The sequence below is a fragment of the Schistocerca serialis genome, chromosome 8, assembly GCF_023864345.2.
Source record: "Schistocerca serialis cubense isolate TAMUIC-IGC-003099 chromosome 8, iqSchSeri2.2, whole genome shotgun sequence".
NCBI classification, from domain to species: domain Eukaryota; kingdom Metazoa; phylum Arthropoda; class Insecta; order Orthoptera; family Acrididae; genus Schistocerca; species Schistocerca serialis.
The window spans coordinates 378232851-378254402 of NC_064645.1; the positions used below are offsets into that span (position 1 = coordinate 378232851).

At 39.2% G+C, this 21552-nt stretch overlaps 1 protein-coding gene across 2 annotated transcripts in view; it reads left to right on the plus strand.

The window, feature by feature from the left end:
* LOC126416403 (phosphopentomutase) overlaps positions 1-21552 on the plus strand; it is a 136367-nt gene that overhangs the window by 41374 nt on the left and 73441 nt on the right. For both annotated transcript variants that reach the window (XM_050084099.1, XM_050084100.1), the window contains exon 8: positions 20742-20965. In XM_050084099.1, the coding sequence (XP_049940056.1) occupies positions 20742-20965 (224 nt within the window). The remainder of the gene's footprint in view (positions 1-20741; positions 20966-21552) is intronic.

The window sequence follows — 21552 nt, forward strand, 5'->3', positions numbered from 1 at the left end:
AGCTTTACTTCTGCCAGTACCTCGTCTCCTACCTTCCAAACTTTACAGAAGCTCTTCTGCGAACCTTGCAGAACTAGCACTCCTGAAAGAAAGGATACTGCGGAGACATGGCTTAGCCACAGCCTGGGGGATGTTTCCAGAATGAGATTTTCACTCTGCAGCGGAGTGAAAATCTCATTCTGGAAACATCCCCCAGGCTGTGGCTAAGCCATGTCTCCGCAGTATCCTTTCTTTCAGGAGTGCTAGTTCTGCAAGGTTCGCAGAAGAGCTTCTGTAAAGTTTGGAAGGTAGGAGACGAGGTACTGGCAGAAGTAAAGCTGTAAGTACCGGGCGTGAGTCGTGCTTCGGTCGCTCAGTTGGTAGAGCACTTGCCCGCGAAAGGCAAAGGTCCCGAGTTCGAGTCTCGGTCGGGCACACAGTTTTAATCTGCCAGGAAGTTTCATATCAGCGCACACTCCGCTGCAGAGTGAAAATCTCATTCTGGTATATATATATTCCTTACAACCTGACTGCCCATTCTGTTCTTCCAAGATGTTTAAGTGAATTGGGCATCAATATCTGCACAGAACACCCCTCCCATCTCAATGAAGTAGACTGTTTTCATCCTTTGCCTGCAGCATTATGTAGTTTATACAACTTTACCATGTTTATCCAAGTATAAGATGACCCTGAATAAAAGTGACCCCCCCCCCCCTTTTATTAAGATGCCCTTTGAGAAATTTTTTTAACATATTCTGTCTAATCAAAATTACAAACTTATACTGACACAAGGTACTGCTAGCAAATAACATTACACCTGTTCTAAACTTAGACCATTTATTTATTGTCCACATTTTAATATACAAGGCGTAATAAAATAGACAAATAGGAATTGTTAACATCAATTTTTATCTTTACTCCCTTTTTTTGTACTTTGCCTGTCGTCTCTAGTATCATTATTTTTAATCATTATCCTGTCCAAACAGGACAGCTGTGAAATTTATATCTTTATTGTCACAAAAATTTGGGTATTTTTTCCAAATATGTTGCAGTTTCTGTGATTGTGGTTAAGGTGGAACCTGAGAAAAAACAGCGAATTGTGCTTCTGTATTGATGTGAGAATGTTAACAGTATCTTTTGCTTCCTAATATACCATCTGCCCGCCACTCTCTCTTTAGCTGCGTAAAACCAGCAACTGACACACTCTCTATCATTCCTGTCACACCTCACGGTGTCAGCACTGGCTCCAATCTAGACTTTCAGCATCTCCTGCAGAATTTTTATGCTGTTGTTGTGTACGTGTCCAGTTGTAAAGTCAGTTTGATTCTGAGTACAAATGCATTCGTGCAAACTCCAGTTAAAACATGATAAATGTTCATAAACAGCCAAAAATGCAATGTAGAGTCCTATGGGTAGCAACACAATGAAATTTGCTGCTCTCTCGCCACTCCCCACTCCTCACCTGCAGTCATCATTGGTCTCAGTCAAACTGGTGTCACTGTTCCCCTCCAACCCTTCCATAGTGCAGTGCTTGCGCAATAATGAATCATGGATGGCAATATCGTCTAGAGTCCAGGTCATATGTGGTACTATCTCCACAAAGGATTTATTCTTGTGATAACATTTGCAGTTAGTTTATATAGACTTTTTTCGTTTGTTAGACATTTAATTCTGGATTAATTTTCTTGCTCTTTTCATCTGAATGTCACCATCTTGCTCTAAAGCTAATTAAAAACTGGTGGCATTTTTCCCTGACAGTCTAATACACGAACAGTGACCGAATTTCTCATCTTCAACTCATTTGGTGAATCATTACAATTTCTCACAACAAAACAGAATGCTGACTTTGGTTCAGAATCAACCAATGTTTTTTGAAGGACAAGATTTTCGCCTTTGAATGTTACCTTTACTTAAAAAGCAATATAAATGTACATTAAGTATACAATATCCATACATGTGCGAGAATTTATATTGCAAATTTGTTCAGGTACAACAAAAGTTTGTTAAGTTGACAGGATTTAATGTTATTTCCTCCTGTGTTTCACAAAATCGTCAGTTTTTAAGTGGAGCATAAGACTGTCATAGTGACTAGTTTCTCTCGCATCCCTTTGCGCATTGCAATGGCGCTGCAAGTCAGATGTTGCGGGATTGTTTGAGCAAGATCAATACTGTATCAAGTGCTTCAGTGTGTTGGGAAAACTTGAGCCAATTCAAATGAATTCTTCAGAATAAAATTGTATGTAACCCCTGTAGACAAAGCTACATCTGTAAATGTAAGATGACCCCTATATTAATATATTATACTATGTAAAAGTATATCTAAAAACAAAGATGATGAGACTTACCAAACAAAAGCGGTGGCAGGTCGATAGACACACAAACAAACACAAACCTACACACAAAATTCAAGCTTTCGCAACAAACGGTTGCCTCATCAGCAAAGAGGGAAGGAGAGGGAAAGACGAAAGGATGTGGGTTTTAAGGGAGAGGGTAAGGAATCATTCCAATCCCGGGATTGGGCTTTACAAATGTCTGCTTGTGTCTGTGTATGTGCGGATGGATATGTGTGTGTGTGTGTGTGTGTGTGTGTGTCTGTGTGTGTGTGTGAGTGTATACCCGTCCTTTTTTCCCCCTAATGTAAGTCTTTCCACTCCCGGGATTGGAATGACTCCTTACCCTCTCCCTTAAAACCCACATCCTTTCGTCTTTCCCTCTCCTTCCCTCTTTCCTGATGAAGCAACCGTTTGTTGCAAAAGCTTGAATTTTGTGTGTATGTTTGTGTTTGTTTGTGTGTCTATCGACCTGCCAGCGCTTTTGTTTGGTAAGTCTCATCATCTTTGTTTTTAGATATATTTTTCCCACGTGGAATGTTTCCCTCTATTATATTCATACTACGTAAAAACATTGATCTGAGCAGCAATAGTTTAATCTGCGAATATAGGATGACCCCGTGTTTTTCAAATGACAAGTTTGGGGAAAAAACTTTGTCTTATAATCAGGTAAATATGGTATGTACTTGGAGAGCACATCCAACATCACAGTTATGTACTTATAACCACTTATAGTTCCAGTCAAACGACCGTGCAAATCCATCATACAATTTTTAACACACCATCAGAAATTATGTTTCTCATAAGGCCCTTACTGGTTTGGTTGTTGTTGTTCTTGTTGTTGTTGCGGTCTTCAGTCCTAAGACTGGTTTGATGCAGCTCTCCGTGCTACTCTATCCTGTGCAAGCTTCTTCATCTCCCAGTACTTATTGCAACCTACATCCTTCTGAATCTGCTTAGTGTATTCATCTCTTGGTCTCCCTCTACGGTTTTTACCCTCCATGCTGCCCTCCAATGCTAAATTTGTGATCCCCTGATGCCTTCGAACATGTTCTACCAACCGGTCCCTTTTTCTTGTCAAGTTGTGCCACAAGCTCCTCTTCTCCCCAATTCTATTCAATACCTCCTCATTAGTTATCTGATCTACCCATCTAATCTTCATCATTCTTCTGTAGCACCACATTTCGAAAGCTTCTATTCTCTTCTTGTCCAAACTATTTATTGTCCATGAATCACTTCCATACATGGCTACACTCCATACAAATACTTTCTGAAATGACTTCCTGACACTTAAATCTATACTCGATGTTAACAAATTTCTCTTCTTCAGAAACGCTTTCCTTGCCATTGCCAGTCTACATTTTATATCCTCTCTACTTCGACCATCATCAGTTATTTTGCTTCCAAAATAGCAAAACTCCTTTACTACTTTAACTGTCTCATTTCCCAATCAAATTCCCTCGGCATCACCCGACTTAATTCGACCACATTCCATTATCCTCGTTTTGCTTTTGTTGACGTTCATCTTATACCCTCCTTTCAAGACACTGTCCATTCCGTTCAACTGCTCTTCCAAGTCCTTTGCTGTCTCTGACAGAATTACAATGTCATCGGCGAACCTCAAAGTTTTTATTTCTTCTCCATGGATTTTAATACCTACTCCGATTTTTCTTTTGTTTCCTTTACAGCTTGCTCAATATACAGATTTAATAACATTGGGGAGAGGCTACAACCCTGTGTCACTCCCTTCCCAACCACTGCTTCCCTTTCGTGCCCCTCGACTCTTAAAGCTGCCATCTGGTTTCTGTACAAATTGTAAATAGCCTTTCGCTCACTGCATTTTACCCCTGCCAACTTTAGAATTTGGAAGAGAGTATTCCACTCAACATTGTCAAAAGCTTTCTCTAAGTCTAAAAATGCTAGAAACATAGGTTTGCCTTTCCTTAATCTTTCTTCTAAGATAAGTTGTAAGGTCAGTATTGCCTCACGTGTTCCAACATTTCTACGGAATCCAAACTGATCTTTCCCGAGGTTGGCTTCTACCAGTTTTTCCATTCATCTGTAAAGAATTTGCGTTAGTATTTTGCAGCTGTGACTTATTAAACTGATAGTTCGGTAATTTTCACATCTGTCAACACCTGCTTTCTTTGGGATTGGAATTATTCTATTCTTCTTGAAGTCTGAGGGTATTTCGCCTGTCTCATACATCTTGCTCACCAGATAGTAGAGTTTTCTCAGGACTGGCTCTCCCAAGGCCGTCATTTGTTCTAAGGGAATGTTGTCTAGTCCTAGGGCCTTGTTTCAACTCAGGTCTTTCAGTGCTCTGTCAAACTCTTCACGCAGTATCGTATCCCCCATTTCATCTACATCCTCTTCCATTTCCATAATATTGTCCTCAAGTGCATAGCCCTTGTATAGACCCTCTATATACTCCTTCCACCTTTTCTGCTTACCCTTCTTTGCTTAGAACTGGGTTTCCATCTGAGCTCTTGATATTCATACAAGTCGTTCTCTCATCTCCAAAGGTCTCTTTAATTTTCCTTTAGGCAGTATCTATCTTTCCCCTAGTTAGATAAGCCTCTATATCCTTACATTTGTCCTCTAGCCATCCCTGCGTAGCCATTTTGCACTTCCTGTCAGTCTCATTTTTGAGATGCTTGTATTTCTGTTTGCCTGCTTCATTTACTGCATTTTTATATTTTCTCCTTTCATCAATTAAATTCAATATTTCTTCTGTTATCCAAGGATTTCTACTAGCCCTCGTCTTTTTACCTACTTGATCCTCTGCTGCCTTCACTACTTCATCCCTCAGAGTTACCCATTATTCTTCTACTGTATTTGTTTCCCCTATTCCTGTCAATTGTTCCCTTATGCTCTCCCTGAATCTCTGTACAACCTCTGGTTCTTTTAGTTTATCCAGGTCCCATCTCCTTAAATTCCCACCTTTTTGCAATTTCTTCAGTTTTAATCTACAGTTCATACCCAATAGATTGTGGTCAGAGTCCACATCTGCCCATGGAAATGTCTTACAATTTAAAACCTGGTTCCTAAATCTCTGTCTTACCATTATATAATCCATCTGATACCTTCTAGTATGTCCAGGATTCTTCCACGTATACAACCTTCTTTTATGATTCTTGAACCAAGTGTTAGCTATGATTATGTTATACTCTGTGCAAAATTCTACCAGACGGCTTCCTCTTTCATTTCTTAGCCCCAATCCATATTCACCTACTACGTTTCCTTCTCTCCCTTGTCCTACTCTCGAATTCCAATCACCCATGACTATTAAATTTTCGTCTCCCTTCACTACCTGAATAATTTCGTATATCTCATCATACATTTCATCAATTTCATCATCAACTGCAGAGCTAGTTGGCATATAAACTTGTAATACTGTAGTAAGCTTGGGCTTCGTGTCTATCTTGGCCACAATAATGCGTTCACTATGCTGTTTTTAGTAGCTTACCCGCACTCCTATTTTTTTCTTTATTATTGAACCTACTCCTGCATTACCCCTATTTGATTTTGTATTTATAACCCTGTATTCACCTGACCAAAAGTCTTGTTCCTCCTGCCACCAAACTTCACTAATTCCCACTATATCTAACGTTAACCTATCCATTTCCCTTTCTAAATTTTCTAACGTACCTGCCCGATTAAGGGATCTGACATTCCACACTCCGATCCGTAGAACGCCAGTTTTCTTTCTCCTGGCTTGGTTACTAAATTTAATTATCAGGCACCTAACTTAAGTAGAATGTCTGTTATTTCTAATGAACATAAGGTTGAGGCACCGAGAAATTAATAGACTCTTAAACAAGACTGAGGATGAATGGTGAATCCTCCTTCAGGGCTGTGGAGTACACATACACATATATACCCTTGCATGGTTACAGTCCCCAAGCTGTGACTACATTGTGACAGTGCTGCAGCTTGATTGGGGCGAGGGATGTCAGATGGATTGGTTGAGGGGCAAAAGGAGGTGGGCTGATGGCTGGGAGGGAGAGTGCATGGGGTAGCAATTCAGGTCTGCTGAGCTTGTTCTAGCCTTAGGTAGGTAGAGTTGTGCACGGTGTATGTGAGTTGGAGGAGTGGCTTGAGAGTATATCCTACCCAAGTCCCTTCTCGCACATCCTATCCTATAAAGGGCAGTGTCCTTCTGTAATTTATGCATAGCATTTTATGTAGCCACAACCATCAACCAGTTGCCAGCTTACATGAGTGGCCACCACCAAACTGTGGCCAAGTGTGACAAAGCAAGTTGGGATAATTTTAATTCCCCTCTTGTTTTGCCATTTGCCTCCTTAAGTTCATTTTGTTACTTTTAACTGTTTACCATTAGCATACATGAATATAATCTGCATTTTCATAAAAGAGAAAGGTTGGCCCTCAGTTTTAAAGGATATAACACCAGATATAATTTTGTGCTTGGTTTTATGTATGTAATTGATTCTGTAATTTATTTTGACTAGTACTGCTTAGTATCTTTTGTTATAGGGAGAAATCAGAAATTGTTTCATAACTTAAATTCTATTGTTGACACATAAACAAATGTAAATTCTGCACTGATTATAAACGTTTGGAACACGAAATGCTAGTAATCTTAAAGTATCTATTTGGCTATATTCGAAAACATGTTAGCAAAACCAGCCCTGGATTAATTCCAAAATAATTAACAGTTTTGTCAAAATTATTGTTTGCATAATGATATTTGTTAATTTCATGATTTAAACAAATAATTCGACTTAACCCTCGTAGTAGAAGAAACTGTTAAAAAGACGGAATTTTTCAATGTATTCAGTTAATTTAATGAGTTAAGTTTTAATTGTAATTTCTGTAAATTTAACGTCAAACAGTATGTAGATTTAGTACCTATTATTGTGATGATATATAAGGGCCCGATTTTTGGTCATGGCTGAATTTCAGACCTGTGCTGGTTAGAACAACAACAATGCTTCAAATTAACTGTGGAATAAGTGTTTAACAATTAGGATGTGTGTAAAAACAGTGACAGTGTCTGCTCCATATGTACCTGATTATTCTTAAAGAACTGTGAACTTTGTGGTTAGGTTTTACTGCTCGTAGATGTTCAACAGGAAACTATTGTTGCAGTATGTATAGTTTTGCCTGCTAACTATTAATGAGGCTTATTAAAAGTTAAGCAATAGTACACTGGCCATATAACTGTGTATTATTAGGTGGTTGTGAACAGTGAAATTAAAGTACTGTAAAACGTAACTGTGCATAAGTCGGCTACATCATTTAAATTTGTCAGTGTCGGAATCCACACAACCCATTTTTCAGCCAGTACATCGACACCGAGGACAACAAACAAAGAAATAAAAGCAGGTGGAACCCCTACACAAGGATAGAGTTGACCATCCAGTGGTTTCACTCATCTTGTATTCACGTTCTCCACTCCGTTGTCTACCCTCTTTCTCCTCTTCTCCTCCCATTCTACTCCTCCACATCTCTGCACATTGGCCAGAACTTTCAACGCCTGTGGCCAGAACAAACTCACTAGAGTGACATTCCAGCCCCATGAAGTTGCATTGCTGGCTCACTGTAATCAGGCAGAACAAGTGTGTGCATTTCTGTGTGTGTGTGTGTGTGTGTGTGTGTGTGTGTGTGTGTGTGTGTGTGTGTGTGTGCGCGCGCGCGTGTGCTTGTTTTTGCACTTTGCCAATCTGACACTCTCTTTAATATTTTGGTCAGTGTGTAAATAACCTTCACGTCATGTTTGCACAATAGATGACTGTTTCTGTCTGCCACCCAGGGGAGCTATGGTTGATAGACCATATCCAACATTTTTTCTTCTGTCTCACTTTGTTGAGTGTAAGGGATTTGTGATGCTTCTTATGCCATTGGTGGATTACCCACTGCTGCAAAGGATGCTTATCAAGTTTGTGTCTTGCGTCCAAATTTCTGCGGACTATAATTCATCTTGTTCACATTATAAGCATTATTTATAATCCCTCTTTCCTGGCTCAGGTTATAATTTGACTGGTATTAGTCCATGTGTGTTGTTTTTTGACATCTGCTGTTGCCCAGAGATTCTCACCATTCCTCATAACCAGCACATTTAGAAAGGGCAGATGTTGGTCTTTTTCTACCTCCATGATAAATTTTTTGTTGGCATGAAAAACTGTTAAGATTTCTTAGGAAGCCACTGAGCTGTTCCTCTCCATGGCTTCATACAATGGAAGTGTCATTGACATACCTGTATATCACCTTAGTTTTTCAATATGCCAAGTCCAGGGCTTGTCTTTCCAAGTGCCTCATGAAGAAACTGTCAGCCAATTGACTAAGTGAACTATCCATGGCAATCCCTTCCAGCTGTTCATAGAAACTGACATTCTACATAAACTAGCTTACAGTAAGGCCTGTGTCACTCTGGGACACTGGTGACAGTCACCAGTGACGGTCACCAGTAATTGTGATTAACACTCCTGGATCACTGGTGTCCGACACTGCAGATATTGCCAACTGATTAGTTAGTGAACTGGACTCAAGCGAGGAGGAACTTTTGTTAGTACTTCTAAACAAGAGGAGGAGGAGAATGAGAATGAGAATGAGAATGAAGACAAAGTGTTCATTACACCATCTACTGCTATGAGGTCGGCTGGAGAAAATACTATTTTATGTTCTCTACACTTAATTTTGGTATGAAAATTTTGAAATACAAGGTTTTTTTCCATTCTCCTTGTAGGGGTGAGTTCATGGTCTCCACACTCATCCATTTTGTCCCATATTATCGCATTAAGACTGCGTAAAGATACACTTAATACTGGTAATGTGAGAGAAAAGGGATGAGGGATGCAAATGTGCTTGAAGGTTACTATCCTCCTAGTCTTTACAGGTGTAGCAACTAAATTTTGCTATTCTTTTATGGTCCGAAAAATAAGATATTGAAAAAACAAAACATACAACTCACCAATTTTGTTTTTTTCATCCATGCTCTTCTCATTGAAATCAGGCACAAACATCATTATAATTTCTTGTCAAGCATTTGTTTTCACCACTTCGTTGCTATAGTCATCGCTTTTGACATCCCAAAAAGCAGAATGACTTTATACTTACATATAAAGTCTACCATGTTAATCAAATCTAAACTCATGGCTACAATGTTTACAGTATAAAGGACAATGTTTCGTGTCACCGTGTAAAAAATGACTGCCTGTCTGTTGGCAAATCTGCAGCGCTGTGTCTGTGAACTGTGTCCCAGTGTGAACACTCCAATTCAAACTAATGCATGTCTGGCGGTGACTGCTGTAAACACAGTGACCTTGTCCATCACATGTGGTGAGGGTGGGTCACTGCTGGGTCACAGTGGCTCGGTGAGGTGGTGTGGTGTCCCAGTGTGGATGCTTCAGTTCAAATGAATGTCTCTCTGTCGGTGACAGTCGCTGGTGACCGTCACCAGTATCCCAGTGTGAAACAGGCCTAAGTTATGCATGAACTAGCTTCATTTTGTACTGCAGGAAAATGTAACCAATATGCTCCAGAGTCACTAAGTGGAACTTTGGAAAACAAAGAAACAACATCCAAGCTGACCTGGATGTCATTTTGTCCTGAAGATCTCAAGAGAGAAGCCAACAGGCAATATGTCAACAAGTGGCCACAAAAGCCTGAACAGTTATGTTCTAACAACTTCTTATTCAAATGTTTATTTGCCCAAAAAGAATTCACTTTTTCTTTCCAACGTTGCAAACTCTTATATGGTGTCGTTTTCTTCCTCTTCTAGAACCTTGACTTCTTTATCCCAATTCTTCTTTCATTTCCATTCTTTCTCTGGTGGCTCACTTTTCTTCTCTTCTGTTACTTTTGTCATGTTGCCTGTTAGTAGCCATAGCTATATTCATGACTTTTCTCACAGTGGTGGTAGTGTTCTTCTCTAAAATAAAATCTGTGATCCTCCCTCCTCCTCCCCCATTCCTGTTAAACATTTTCTAATACCTCCTATTCTATCATCTGTTTCCCCTTGGATACTATTAATTTGGTTTCCCTCTTTCTATGTGTTGCCTGTTACCCGATCCCCCACTTCCAGCTCTTGCCCCACTACACATACAATCTCCTCTTCACTTACTACTTCTTGATTGCTACTTTCATCACTTTGTTCACTATTATCCTCTTTATCCCAAATAACATCATTGTCTCCCATCCATTCTTTGACATCCCTTCATCATCATCATCATCATGCTCTTTTTCTTCTTTTTCTTTTTCTGTTTCTCCCTCCTCTTGCTCTTGCACCCATTTTCTTTTATCCTCTCAGCTTTCACTTCACTTAGTCTTTGTCTACCACGTTGTTGTTGTCTTCAGTCCTGAGACTGGTTTGATGCAGCTCTCCATGCTTCCCTATCCTGTGCAAGCTTCTTCATCTCCCAGTACTTGCTGCAACCTACATCCTTCTGAATCTGCTTAGTGTATTCATCTCTTGGTCTCCCTCTACGATTTTTACCCTCCACGCTGCCCTCCAATGCTAAATTTGTGACCCCTTGATGCCTCAGAACATGTCCTACCAACCAGTCCCTTTTTCTTGTCAAGTTGTGCCACAAACTCCTCTTCTCCCCAATTCTATTCAATACCTCCTCATTAGTTATGTGATCTACCCATCTAATTTTCAGCATTCTTCTATAGCACCACATTTCGAAAGCTTCTATTCTCTTCTTGTCCAAACTATTTATCGTCTGTGTTTCACTTCCATACATGGCTACACTCCATACAAATACTTTCAGAAACGACTTCCTGACACTTAAATCTATACCCGATGTTAACAAATTTCTCTTCTTCAGAAACGCTTTCCTCGCCATTGCCAGTCTACATTTTATATCCTCTCTACTTCGACCATCATCAGTTATTTTGCTCCCCAAATAGCAAAACTCCTTTACTACTTTAAGTGTCTCATTTCCTCATCTAATTCCCTCAGCATCACCCGACTTAATTCGACTACATTCCATTATCCTCGTTTTGCTTTTGTTGATGTTCATCTTATATCCTCCTTTCAAGACACTGTCCATTCCGTTCAACAGCTCTTCCAAGTCCTTTGCTGTCTCTGACAGAATTACAATGTCATCGGTGAACCTCAAGGTTTTTATTTCTTCTCCGTGGACTTTAATACCTACTCCGAATTTTTCTTTGTTTCCTTTACTGCTTGCTCAATATACAGATTGAATAACATCGGGGACAGGCTACAACCCTGTCTCACTCCCTTCCCAAACACTGCTTCCCTTTTATGTCCCTCGACTCTCATAACTGCCATCTGGTTTCTGTACAAATTGTAAATAGCTTTTCGCTCCCTGTATTTGACCCCTGTCAAAAGCTTTCTCTAAGTCTACAAATGCCAGAAATGTAGGTTTGCCTTTTCTTAATCTATTTTCTAAGATAAGTCGTAGGGTCAGTATTGCCTCGCGTGTTCCAACATTTCTGCAGAATCCAAACTGATCTTCGCCGAGGTCGGCTTCTACCAGTTTTTCCTTTTGTCTGTAAAGAATTCGCGTTAGTATTTAGCAGCTGTGACTTATTAAACTGATGGTTTGGTAATTTTCACGTCTGTCAACACCTGCTTCCTTTGGGATTGGAATTATTATATTCTTCTTGAAGTCTGAGGGTATTTCGCCTGTCTCATACATCTTGCTCACCAGGTGGTAGAGTTTTGTCAGGACTGGCTCTCCCAAGGCCGTCAGTAGTTCTAATGGAATGTTGTCTACTCCTGGGGCCTTGTTTCGACTCAGGTCTTTCAGTGCTCTGTCAAACTCTTCACGCAGTATCATATCTCCCATTTCATCTTCATCTACATCCTCTTCCATTTCCATAATATTGTCCTCAAGTACATCGCCCTCGTATAGACCCTCTATATACTCCTTCCACCGTTCTGCTTTCCCTTCTTTGCTTAGAACTGGGTTTCCATCTGAGCTCTTGATATTCATACAAGTGGCTCTATTTTCTCCAAAGGTCTCTTTAATTTTCCTGTAGGCAGTATCTATCTTACCTCTAGTGAGATAAGCCTCTACATCCCTACATTTGTCCTCTAGCCATCCCTGCTTAGCCATTTACACTTCCTGTCGATCTCATTTTTGAGACGCTTGTATTACTTTTTGCCTGCTTCATTTACTGCATTTTTATATTTTCTCCTTTCATCAATTAAATTCAATATTTCTTCTGTTACCCAAGGATTTGTACTAGCCCTCGTCTTTTTACCTACTTGATCCTCTGCTGCCTTCACTACTTCATCCCTCAGAACTACCCATTCTTCTTCTACTGTATTTGTTTCCCCTATTCCTGTCAATTGTTCCCTTATGCTCTCCCTGAATCTCTGTACAACCTCTGGTTCTTTTAGTTTATCCAGGTCCCATCTCCTTAAATTCCCACCTTTTTGCAATTTCTTCAGTTTTAATCTACAGTTCATACCCAATAGATCATGGTCAGAGTCCACATCTGCCCATGTAAATGTCTTACAATTTAAAACCTGGTTCCTAAATCTCTGTCTTACCGTTATATAATCTATCTGATACCTTCTAGTATCTCCAGGATTCTTCCATGTATACAACCTTCTTTTATGATTCTTGAACCCAGTGTTAGCTATGATTAAGTTATGCTCTGTGCAAAATTCTACCAGACGGCTTCCTCTTTCTTTTCTCTCCCCCAATCCATATTCACCCACTATGTTTCCTTCTCTCCCTTTTCCTACTCTCGAATTCCAGTCACCCATGACTATTAAATTTTCATCTCCCTTCACTATCTGAATAATTTCTTTTATCTCATCATACATTTCTTCAATTTCTTCATCATCTGCAGAGCTAGTTGGCATATAAACTTGTACTACTGTAGTAGGCATGGGCTTCGTGTCTATCTTGGCCACAATAATGCGTTCACTATGCTGTTGGTAGTAGCTTAACCGCACTCCTATTTTTTGTTCATTATTAAACCTACTCCTGCATTACCCCTATTTTATTTTGTATTTATAACCCTGTATTCACCTGACCAAAAGTCTTGTTCCTCCTGCCACCAAACTTCACTAATTCCCACTATATCTAACTTTAACCTATCCATTTCCCTTTTTAAATTTTCTAACCTACCTGCCCGATTAAGGGACCTGACATTCCACGCTCCGATCCGTAGAACGCCAGTTTTCTTTCTCCTGATAATGACGTCCTCTTGTGTAGTCCCCGCCCGGAGATCCGAATGGGGGACTATTTTACCTCCGGAATATTTTACCCAAGAGGACGCCATCATCATTTAACCATACAGTAAAGCTGCATGCCCTTGTCTATCACATCAGACACAAATATAGCTTTACTTATTATTGCCACATCAATCAGCCCCTTGCTAATCCAAAAGATTTTGACATCCCATGCTATTTCCTTTTCTCTCTGGTCTTGCTGGTTTAATGTACAGAACTCTATATTTCTGTAGTTCTGAGAAGTCCATACATGAAGCTTCTCCTTCCCATACATCATATTTCTTATTTCCAAACCCATCCACCTCCTGCCTTTCTAGATTATGACTGTAATCTCACCAGCATTCAACTCTTTCTCTTCCACCATTACCACCTTGTTATTCATTCCTTTGTTTTTTTCTTTGCTATTCCCCAATTATTCCTTCTACTCTTATTCACAGTGACTACTGTTTGTGTCATTTTTAAACCACCTATTTCTGTTTCCTTCCTCTCCATCTGCCTTCCTGTTTGAATTTCAGATGTGACTAAACACATAACTACTGTTATTCCCAAAGGCTACAGGCAAAAATCTCACTGTCGTCTCTCCTTTGGGTATTTGGTCTCTCCAAACTATCATCCCTTCTATAATCACATGAATATCCTTCACCTCTGCTTCTGGATCCTCCCTGCCATCAAGTTACACTCACACCCCTTGTTGCCCCCCTCCTTTTCACTTGAGCTTCTTTTGGGCTTCCTTGCCTAAACTTGTTCGAAAATATTTTCTGTTATAGATTCTCCCTTCTTAAGAACTCTTCTAAACTCCCACAAAGTGACTTGACACTTTCCACATTCCTCTTTCATTCTGAACTACTAATGAAAATTTTAGTAGCATTGGCTTGACCAGTACTTGATCAGTACTATATTTAACAAAACATTCATATCCCCATATGTGGCTTTCATGCTTTATCTCTGAGTTGTCTTTTCTCGGCATCAGACCAACTCATAGGCATATTCCTCATTAAATCATATATAAATTCAATAGGATGTAGTGAATCCCGTTGTCCAATTTGAAGTCTACTGAATTCAGCCTTTTTGCAATGTCTCAGAATTCTCACCAAATAGATTGCAAGATATTATTTTATTAATGTGTTCCTTAAGCAGCTGTTCCAAGTCTCCTTCCAAATTATGGATTTTATCTTCACAGTCCTTAAACTCATTCTTTTATTCCCAGTTTCTACTTCGAAACTAATGTCCTTCCCTTCCCTTACCGTCAGCTCTTTCCTCAGCTTCTCATTGTTATTATTTATTTATTTATTTTATTATTTTTATTTTTATCTCATCTCTCATCCTTTGCCACATCCTTTTATTTTTCTAAAAGGGCCAACCAAACGGATTCTGCCCAAAGTCTGTTCAGTCCAGAACCTGAACGCCTAACAGGCAAAATTGATGTGAGCCTTCAGATACCCGTTTGGTAACGCACTGTGTCCTGCTCCATGAAGAAGTCTGTAACTGTCTGCTGCACATCTTTGTCGGAGAGGAATTGTTTACCCCTCAAAGCCTTTTTAAGGGACCAGAGGTGTGGTAATCACATGGATAGAGATCAGGAGTATAGTGTGGGTGCTCAAGTGCCTCCCGCTTGAGTCAGCGTAAAGGATGACGCTGGCCTCCTAGATCAACTGGTGAATCACTGACAATTGTAGAACTTGGTGATCACTCCACAACAGTTGTTTTTAACAAACATGATGCCCCATACAAATTCTTCATCCTCTGATGGATGTCCGATGGTGTTCAGCCTTCTGCAGCCAAGAAAAGAACAACAGTGTACTGGCCCTGTTTGGACACATTTTTTAATAATTTTGGCATAGTTCACTTTTTCACATTTCCTGCAAGCTCATAGGAAATGTATGAATGCCAACTGTTCACTTGCCGACAAGTTGGTGCTTACGCTGATCAGCCAGAACATTATGACCATTGACCTACTATTGATGTAAACCCATCCAGGCGATAGCAGCATCACCCAGCGAGGAGTAACTGCTAGTCAGTCACACGTATGGTACATGTAGTATCAGTGAGTGTGCTTGTTGTGTGTAAAATGGGGAAGGTATGAGATCTATCATAGTTTGACCGGGGGGAGGGGGGCAGATTGTGATGACCCAGAGACCTGGCACAAGCATTTTAGAAACTGCATGGTTTGTCAGGTGTCCAAGGAGTGCTGTGGTTAGTCTCTTGAACACATGGTGAAACCAAGTTGAAACCACGTGTGGACATCTTGGTGTTGGACGCCACCCCTCTTTACATATGTCAGACATCATAAACTGGGCAGACTAGTAAAACAGGACAGTCGGCAAACCGTAGTGGAATTAACATCTGATTTTAGTACTAGGTGGAGTACAAGTGTGTCTGAACACACAGTGTACTGAACACTCCTAACAATTGACCTCCGGAGCTGACAACCCATGTATGTGCCAATTTTAACAACATGACATCAGCAACTAAAACTGAACAAGGTACGTGACCATTGGCACTGGATGTTGGCAAAGTGGTGGGGTGTTGCATTGTCTGATGTATCCCAATACCTTCTTCATCATGCTGATGGATGGGCACAAATCTATCATCATTCAGGAGAACAACTCCTTACTTGTACTGCAGGACGGAGACGAGCTGATGGTGGCTCCATTATGCTTTGAAGAATATTCATGTGTGCATCCAAGGATCTAGTGTAGCTCGTGCAAGGCACCATGACGGCCAAGGAGTATCGTATGCTGGTTGCAGACCACATACACCCCATCTGACAATCATGTTTCCCTATGGCAGTGGCATTTTCAACAAGGTGATGTGCCATGTCACAAGGCCAGGAGTGTGATGGAGTGGTTTGAGGAAAGTAGTGGCCAATTCCAATTGATGTGGTGGTCCCTCAACATCCTAGATCTGAATGTGATCAAACACATCCGGGCTGTGATAGAACATGGTGTCAGTGCTCATTGCCCTCCTTCCTGAATTTACAGGAATTAGGTGATTTGTGTGTGCAGATGTTGTGTCAGCTCCCTTCGGCAACCTATCGAGACCTTTTTGCTTCCATTCCACTATGCGTCACCACTGTTATCCATGCCAAAGGTGGACATGCCAGCTGTTAGGTAGGTGATCACAATGTTCTGGCTGATACCCACACCAGAGTCATGCTATGTTGCGTATACACGGCAGCAGTGCACTCAAATGGGAAGGTTTTGATCGCCCTTATATGTTATTCCTTGTCCCACCCATTCATTGTCCACTTTTATCACTTGCTATCAAACAAACAAACACACTGTTGGTACTGAATTCTACTGAGCATTTATTACCTACTTCTGGTTTATGTTCTCCTTCCCATTCTTGCTCTGTTTTTACTTGAATGTATGCAGTTTTTAAAGATCGTTGCTTAATAAATATGTCACCCCTTCATCTTCCCATTATGTTACTACTCAGTATTTTCCTTGTCACTCAGTAAAGGTACCACTGTTAACTCTTTATGCTCCAAGTGCTTTAATTCTTTTTCATCCCCTTTCCCAATTTTTTCATATATTTTCCTGTTGCCATACTATCCCCAACACTGTCCTCACTTTTTGCTGCAGTAGTCTCTGTATCTTCTATTACCTTAATTTATTTTATGCATAACTGTTATTTTCTCAGCAACTGTGGTATATATTTCATAACAAAATTCAGAAATCAATTGCTTAATTAGCAAATTTAAGTTAAATAAATTTCTTAATTGTGCAGTTGACATACCTTAATAGACTAGTACTCCCCAAAGAAAAAGCATAGAAATTAGACAATATCTCTGTCCAGTAACACTATCACCAATGCAATGCAGCACTTCACTTCTGTACCTAATTGCAGACTGAGGGAAAGTCAAGTTCTTCTCTAAAACTCTTCCCTATACTTTTTACCTTAGGTGCAAAATTCACAGGCCAACTAAATTTTGTGCCCACATTGCATTTCATGTAATATTTCATTCAGTTCTGCTAATTGTGGTAAGTGTGATTTGAAGAGCAAGGAAAGGAATCCATTCAGTAATGAGCACTGTTAAGATATGGCATGTTTACAATTTTGTGATCTGAATTTGTGTAGCACTTTGTTAGAATATACTGTACAGTAAGCAGAAGTACATACAGTCTTACATGGCAAGTGTAACTGTTCAGTGTGTGTCACCACATAGTATAAAACTTTGCATAACAGCTAGTGCTGTATGATGCTTCAGCTTATGTTTATATATATTTTATTACATCTTGTTTTTAAATCTTAGTTGCTATAATTGCATGCAACCAACCTCACAAATATCAGGAAAAAGTTCACACATATTATCAGGCAAACCAAGAGACAATTACTGAAAGATCTGATCGACTCAATAAAACAAAATTATCATAAAACCAATTCCAGAGACATTTTACAAAATGTTTGGAAGACAATTACAAAAATTTGCCCCTCCCAAGTTAAATGCTGAAAAGGGAAGATGGAAAAATGGCACATAATGACAAGGAAAATGCAGAAATTATGGCAAAAACATTTAGTAAACTTTTGAATTGTGAAGAACCCCAGGAACTTTTATCAATTAATACACACACACCCATCAAGACTCCACCTGATCTCATAAATCCTCCAACTATCCAAGTGGTGGAAACAGCACTTAGAGAGATGAAAAATTATAAGACATGCAGAGAAGACCAAGTTTTTGCAGAAATATGGAAATATGCCAGTAATACAGTGTGAACATCCTTACACATAGCCCTAACAAAAATCTGGATAACAGAAAAGTTTCCCAAACATTAGACCACAGCCATAATCCACCCACTCCATAAAAAAGGAGATAAAAGCAACTCAGATAATTACAGAGGTGTTTCTCTATTAGACTGTACATACAAGATTTTCTCCAGAATCCTATACAAAAGAGCAAGCAGAGGAAGAATTAGATGAATACCGAGGAGGCTTCAGACCTTGGAGAAGCTGTGCAGAACAGATCATCACTTTAAAATTAGCCATAGTATATTACAAGAAATGAAATAAACCTCTTCGTGGACTTTAAAAAAGCATATGACTGTATTCATAGACCTTCAATGTTAAAAATCTTAAGAAATTTTGGGTTCCATACAAAATTAATCAGATTGATAGAACTCATCTTACCCAACACCGTATCAAAAGTCAGGTCCAGGGGGGACTCTCTGAGCCGTTCGTCATAAAAACAGGTGTATGACAAGGAGATTGCTTGCCACCCCTGCTGTTCAACTGTGATTTAGAATACATAATGAGGGAATGGTACAATATTAACCCAAAGAACATCCATATTGTCTAGGATTTGCTGATGACCTTGCTCTCTTGTCCATCAGTATTCAGGAAACCAAAAAACAATTTATCTCACTACAGGAAACAGCACAGAAAATTGGTCTTGGAATATCCTTTGAAAAAACAGTGATCATGTGAACTGACCCACCACTCATAAACAAAATTGCCATAGGAAACCAAGAAATGAAAAGTGTAGATAATTTTAAATATGTGGGAGAAATCATAACATATAACCTCAGTGAAATGCCAAAGTGGCATAACAGAATAAACAAATTGACTAGAGCACAATATATCACCAAGAACACCTACAACGAAAAGAGCCTGTCAATCGCAACAAAATTAAAACACTACAAAACAGTCACTCAACCAGAAATAACATACGCAAGTGAAACCACCTCTAAACAACTAACACTGCACAAATAGACAACACTGGAGAGTAGCTACATATGAAACAGTCTACAAGGAAATAGAACCGGTAGTGAGTACTATCAGGAAGAAACTCATTTCATTTTTTGGACATCTAATCAGATCACCAGAGAAATTGTGGAATAGTAAGTGCAACATTAAATGGATTACAGAAATCCAGGAAGATATGGATGAGCTACAGATTACATTGGAAGACCTATGAAACGAAACTTACAAAATCAGGAAACTCACAAACAAACCAGACTGCAAACAAGAATCAACAAACAGACAGTAGGAAGGGTGATTTCTGATGAAGAAAGAAGGATGAGATCCAAGAGATTGGAGAAGTACTGAGCTGACAAGAAACTGAAAAATTCTTTGTATAAAATTGGCCAGAGTGGTCCAACGAAGGCCATAAAATGTAAATAAGTAAATAAATAAATAAATTGCATTTGGGTGTTAAGTTGACAAATTGTTGAAAATAAAATTTTTACTCAGTCTGAGGACTTTGCTAGTAAAATTTGGTCTAATAATGAAAGTAATTGAATCATCACTGATGCTTGCTATTAAAATTCTTTGTTTGTCCCTTGTTATCATTTTGTCAATTATTTAGCATAGCACTAAATATTGTCATATGTTCTGCCTCATCAAGATAGTTCTGATGTGTTCCAAGCCATCTGTTAAGAACAGTATTTCATATATAGCCTGTAGGAAATATTTCAGTGATGACTGATTAAAAGAAACACTGTTTGAAATAAATATTTAGGCTGTTCAGAACTGGGTGGTAAATATAACAATTTGTTTCCACAATTATGCAACATGCCTATTATTACTGATATTCAAAGATTTCTTTGGGGTAAACTGGTCATTTATACAATGCCAATGAATTCTCACTAGTTAGTATATACTACTTTACAACTACTCCGTTTGCAGTCCATATTGTAGTATAATCTTTTGTCAAACTATACAGAGGCTTAGCTATCAATTTTGTGCACCAACTGGGTCACACTCAAAGCAAATAAAAATATTTTTCAAAATTAAGATTTGTCAGTTTACAAGTACCTGTTAACCAAAACACAGTAAACTGTTCACAAAGCTTGGCACACTTCGTCATGCCTCTGACCATACTGTTACTCAGACTGACAACTAACAGTGCCATGACAAACCCATCTCTAAACAACATTCAGACTCTAATTTTACTTGAAAACTTTTAGTACTGATTATAAGAAATACATGTACATTTAATCATTGAGATTGTTCTTATTCAGATATCATATGCAATTAACTGTTTTATTTACATTAACTTTTTTATTACATTATTGCAGTTACTTTTGTTTGTTGGGTTGGGTGTGAGTGCTGACTGGTGGTCCATACAATCCACTGAGAGTGCCTTTAATAGGACTAGTAGGCTCCATAGAAGGTCCATGTGCACCTAGGGAAGTTAGGATCTGCCCAGGCAGAGCCCCACTCGCCTGGGTAAGCCGTATACCACTGAGATGCAGCATGTAATATTTGATGTACAAAATTTGTTGTTTGACCACTTATTGTTATTTCAGGAAACACTGACAGGCTTTAAATGGATGGGAAATAAAGCTGACCAACTTATTGCAGAAGGGAAGCATGTTATCTTTGCATTTGAAGAAGCAATTGGATTTATGTTTGGAACAGCAGTGCTCGACAAAGATGGAATTTCAGCTGGAATACGTGTAGCTGAAATGGTGGCGTATTTGCAATCAAACCAGTTGACCCTCGCTGATAAGCTGAATGATCTGTATACAAAGTATGTAGCCCCTTATATTTTTTCACATTGAGTTTTGTGTGATCAGCCTGCACTGCACTACAAAAAGTTTTTTATCGTAGTTTTAGTGTGCAATAACATATCTCATAATCATTTTGCATTTCTTCTGTGAGCACTGCCTTGCATTATTATGAAATAACTTGCTGTCATGTACCTTTCAGAGTGATTCAGCTAGATACTATTTTCTGAGAACATTCCGATATGAAAGATTTAGATACAGACAGAAGGATTGATTTTTTGAGCTATGATTGTTTAACTTAAGACCATTGTTTGTTAAGATAAATATACTCCCAAGGAAAATGCCGACGGTGATTCCAAGATAACACAATGAAGTATGGAGAGTCTGTTGTTAATTACGAGGGTTGCCTTGAAAGTAATGCACAGCACTTTCTTTTTTCTCTCAGCCAAAAATAATACTGCAAATGCAAAAGTATGTATTATTTGAAGTTTCCTGAGTGAGCGTAACTGCGGGACAGTTTCAAAATTGCATCTGCAGGTGATTTACATTACAAGCAATGTGCAGTCATTGAATTTATCACTACAGATTAAGTAACTGTGGGGAATATTCT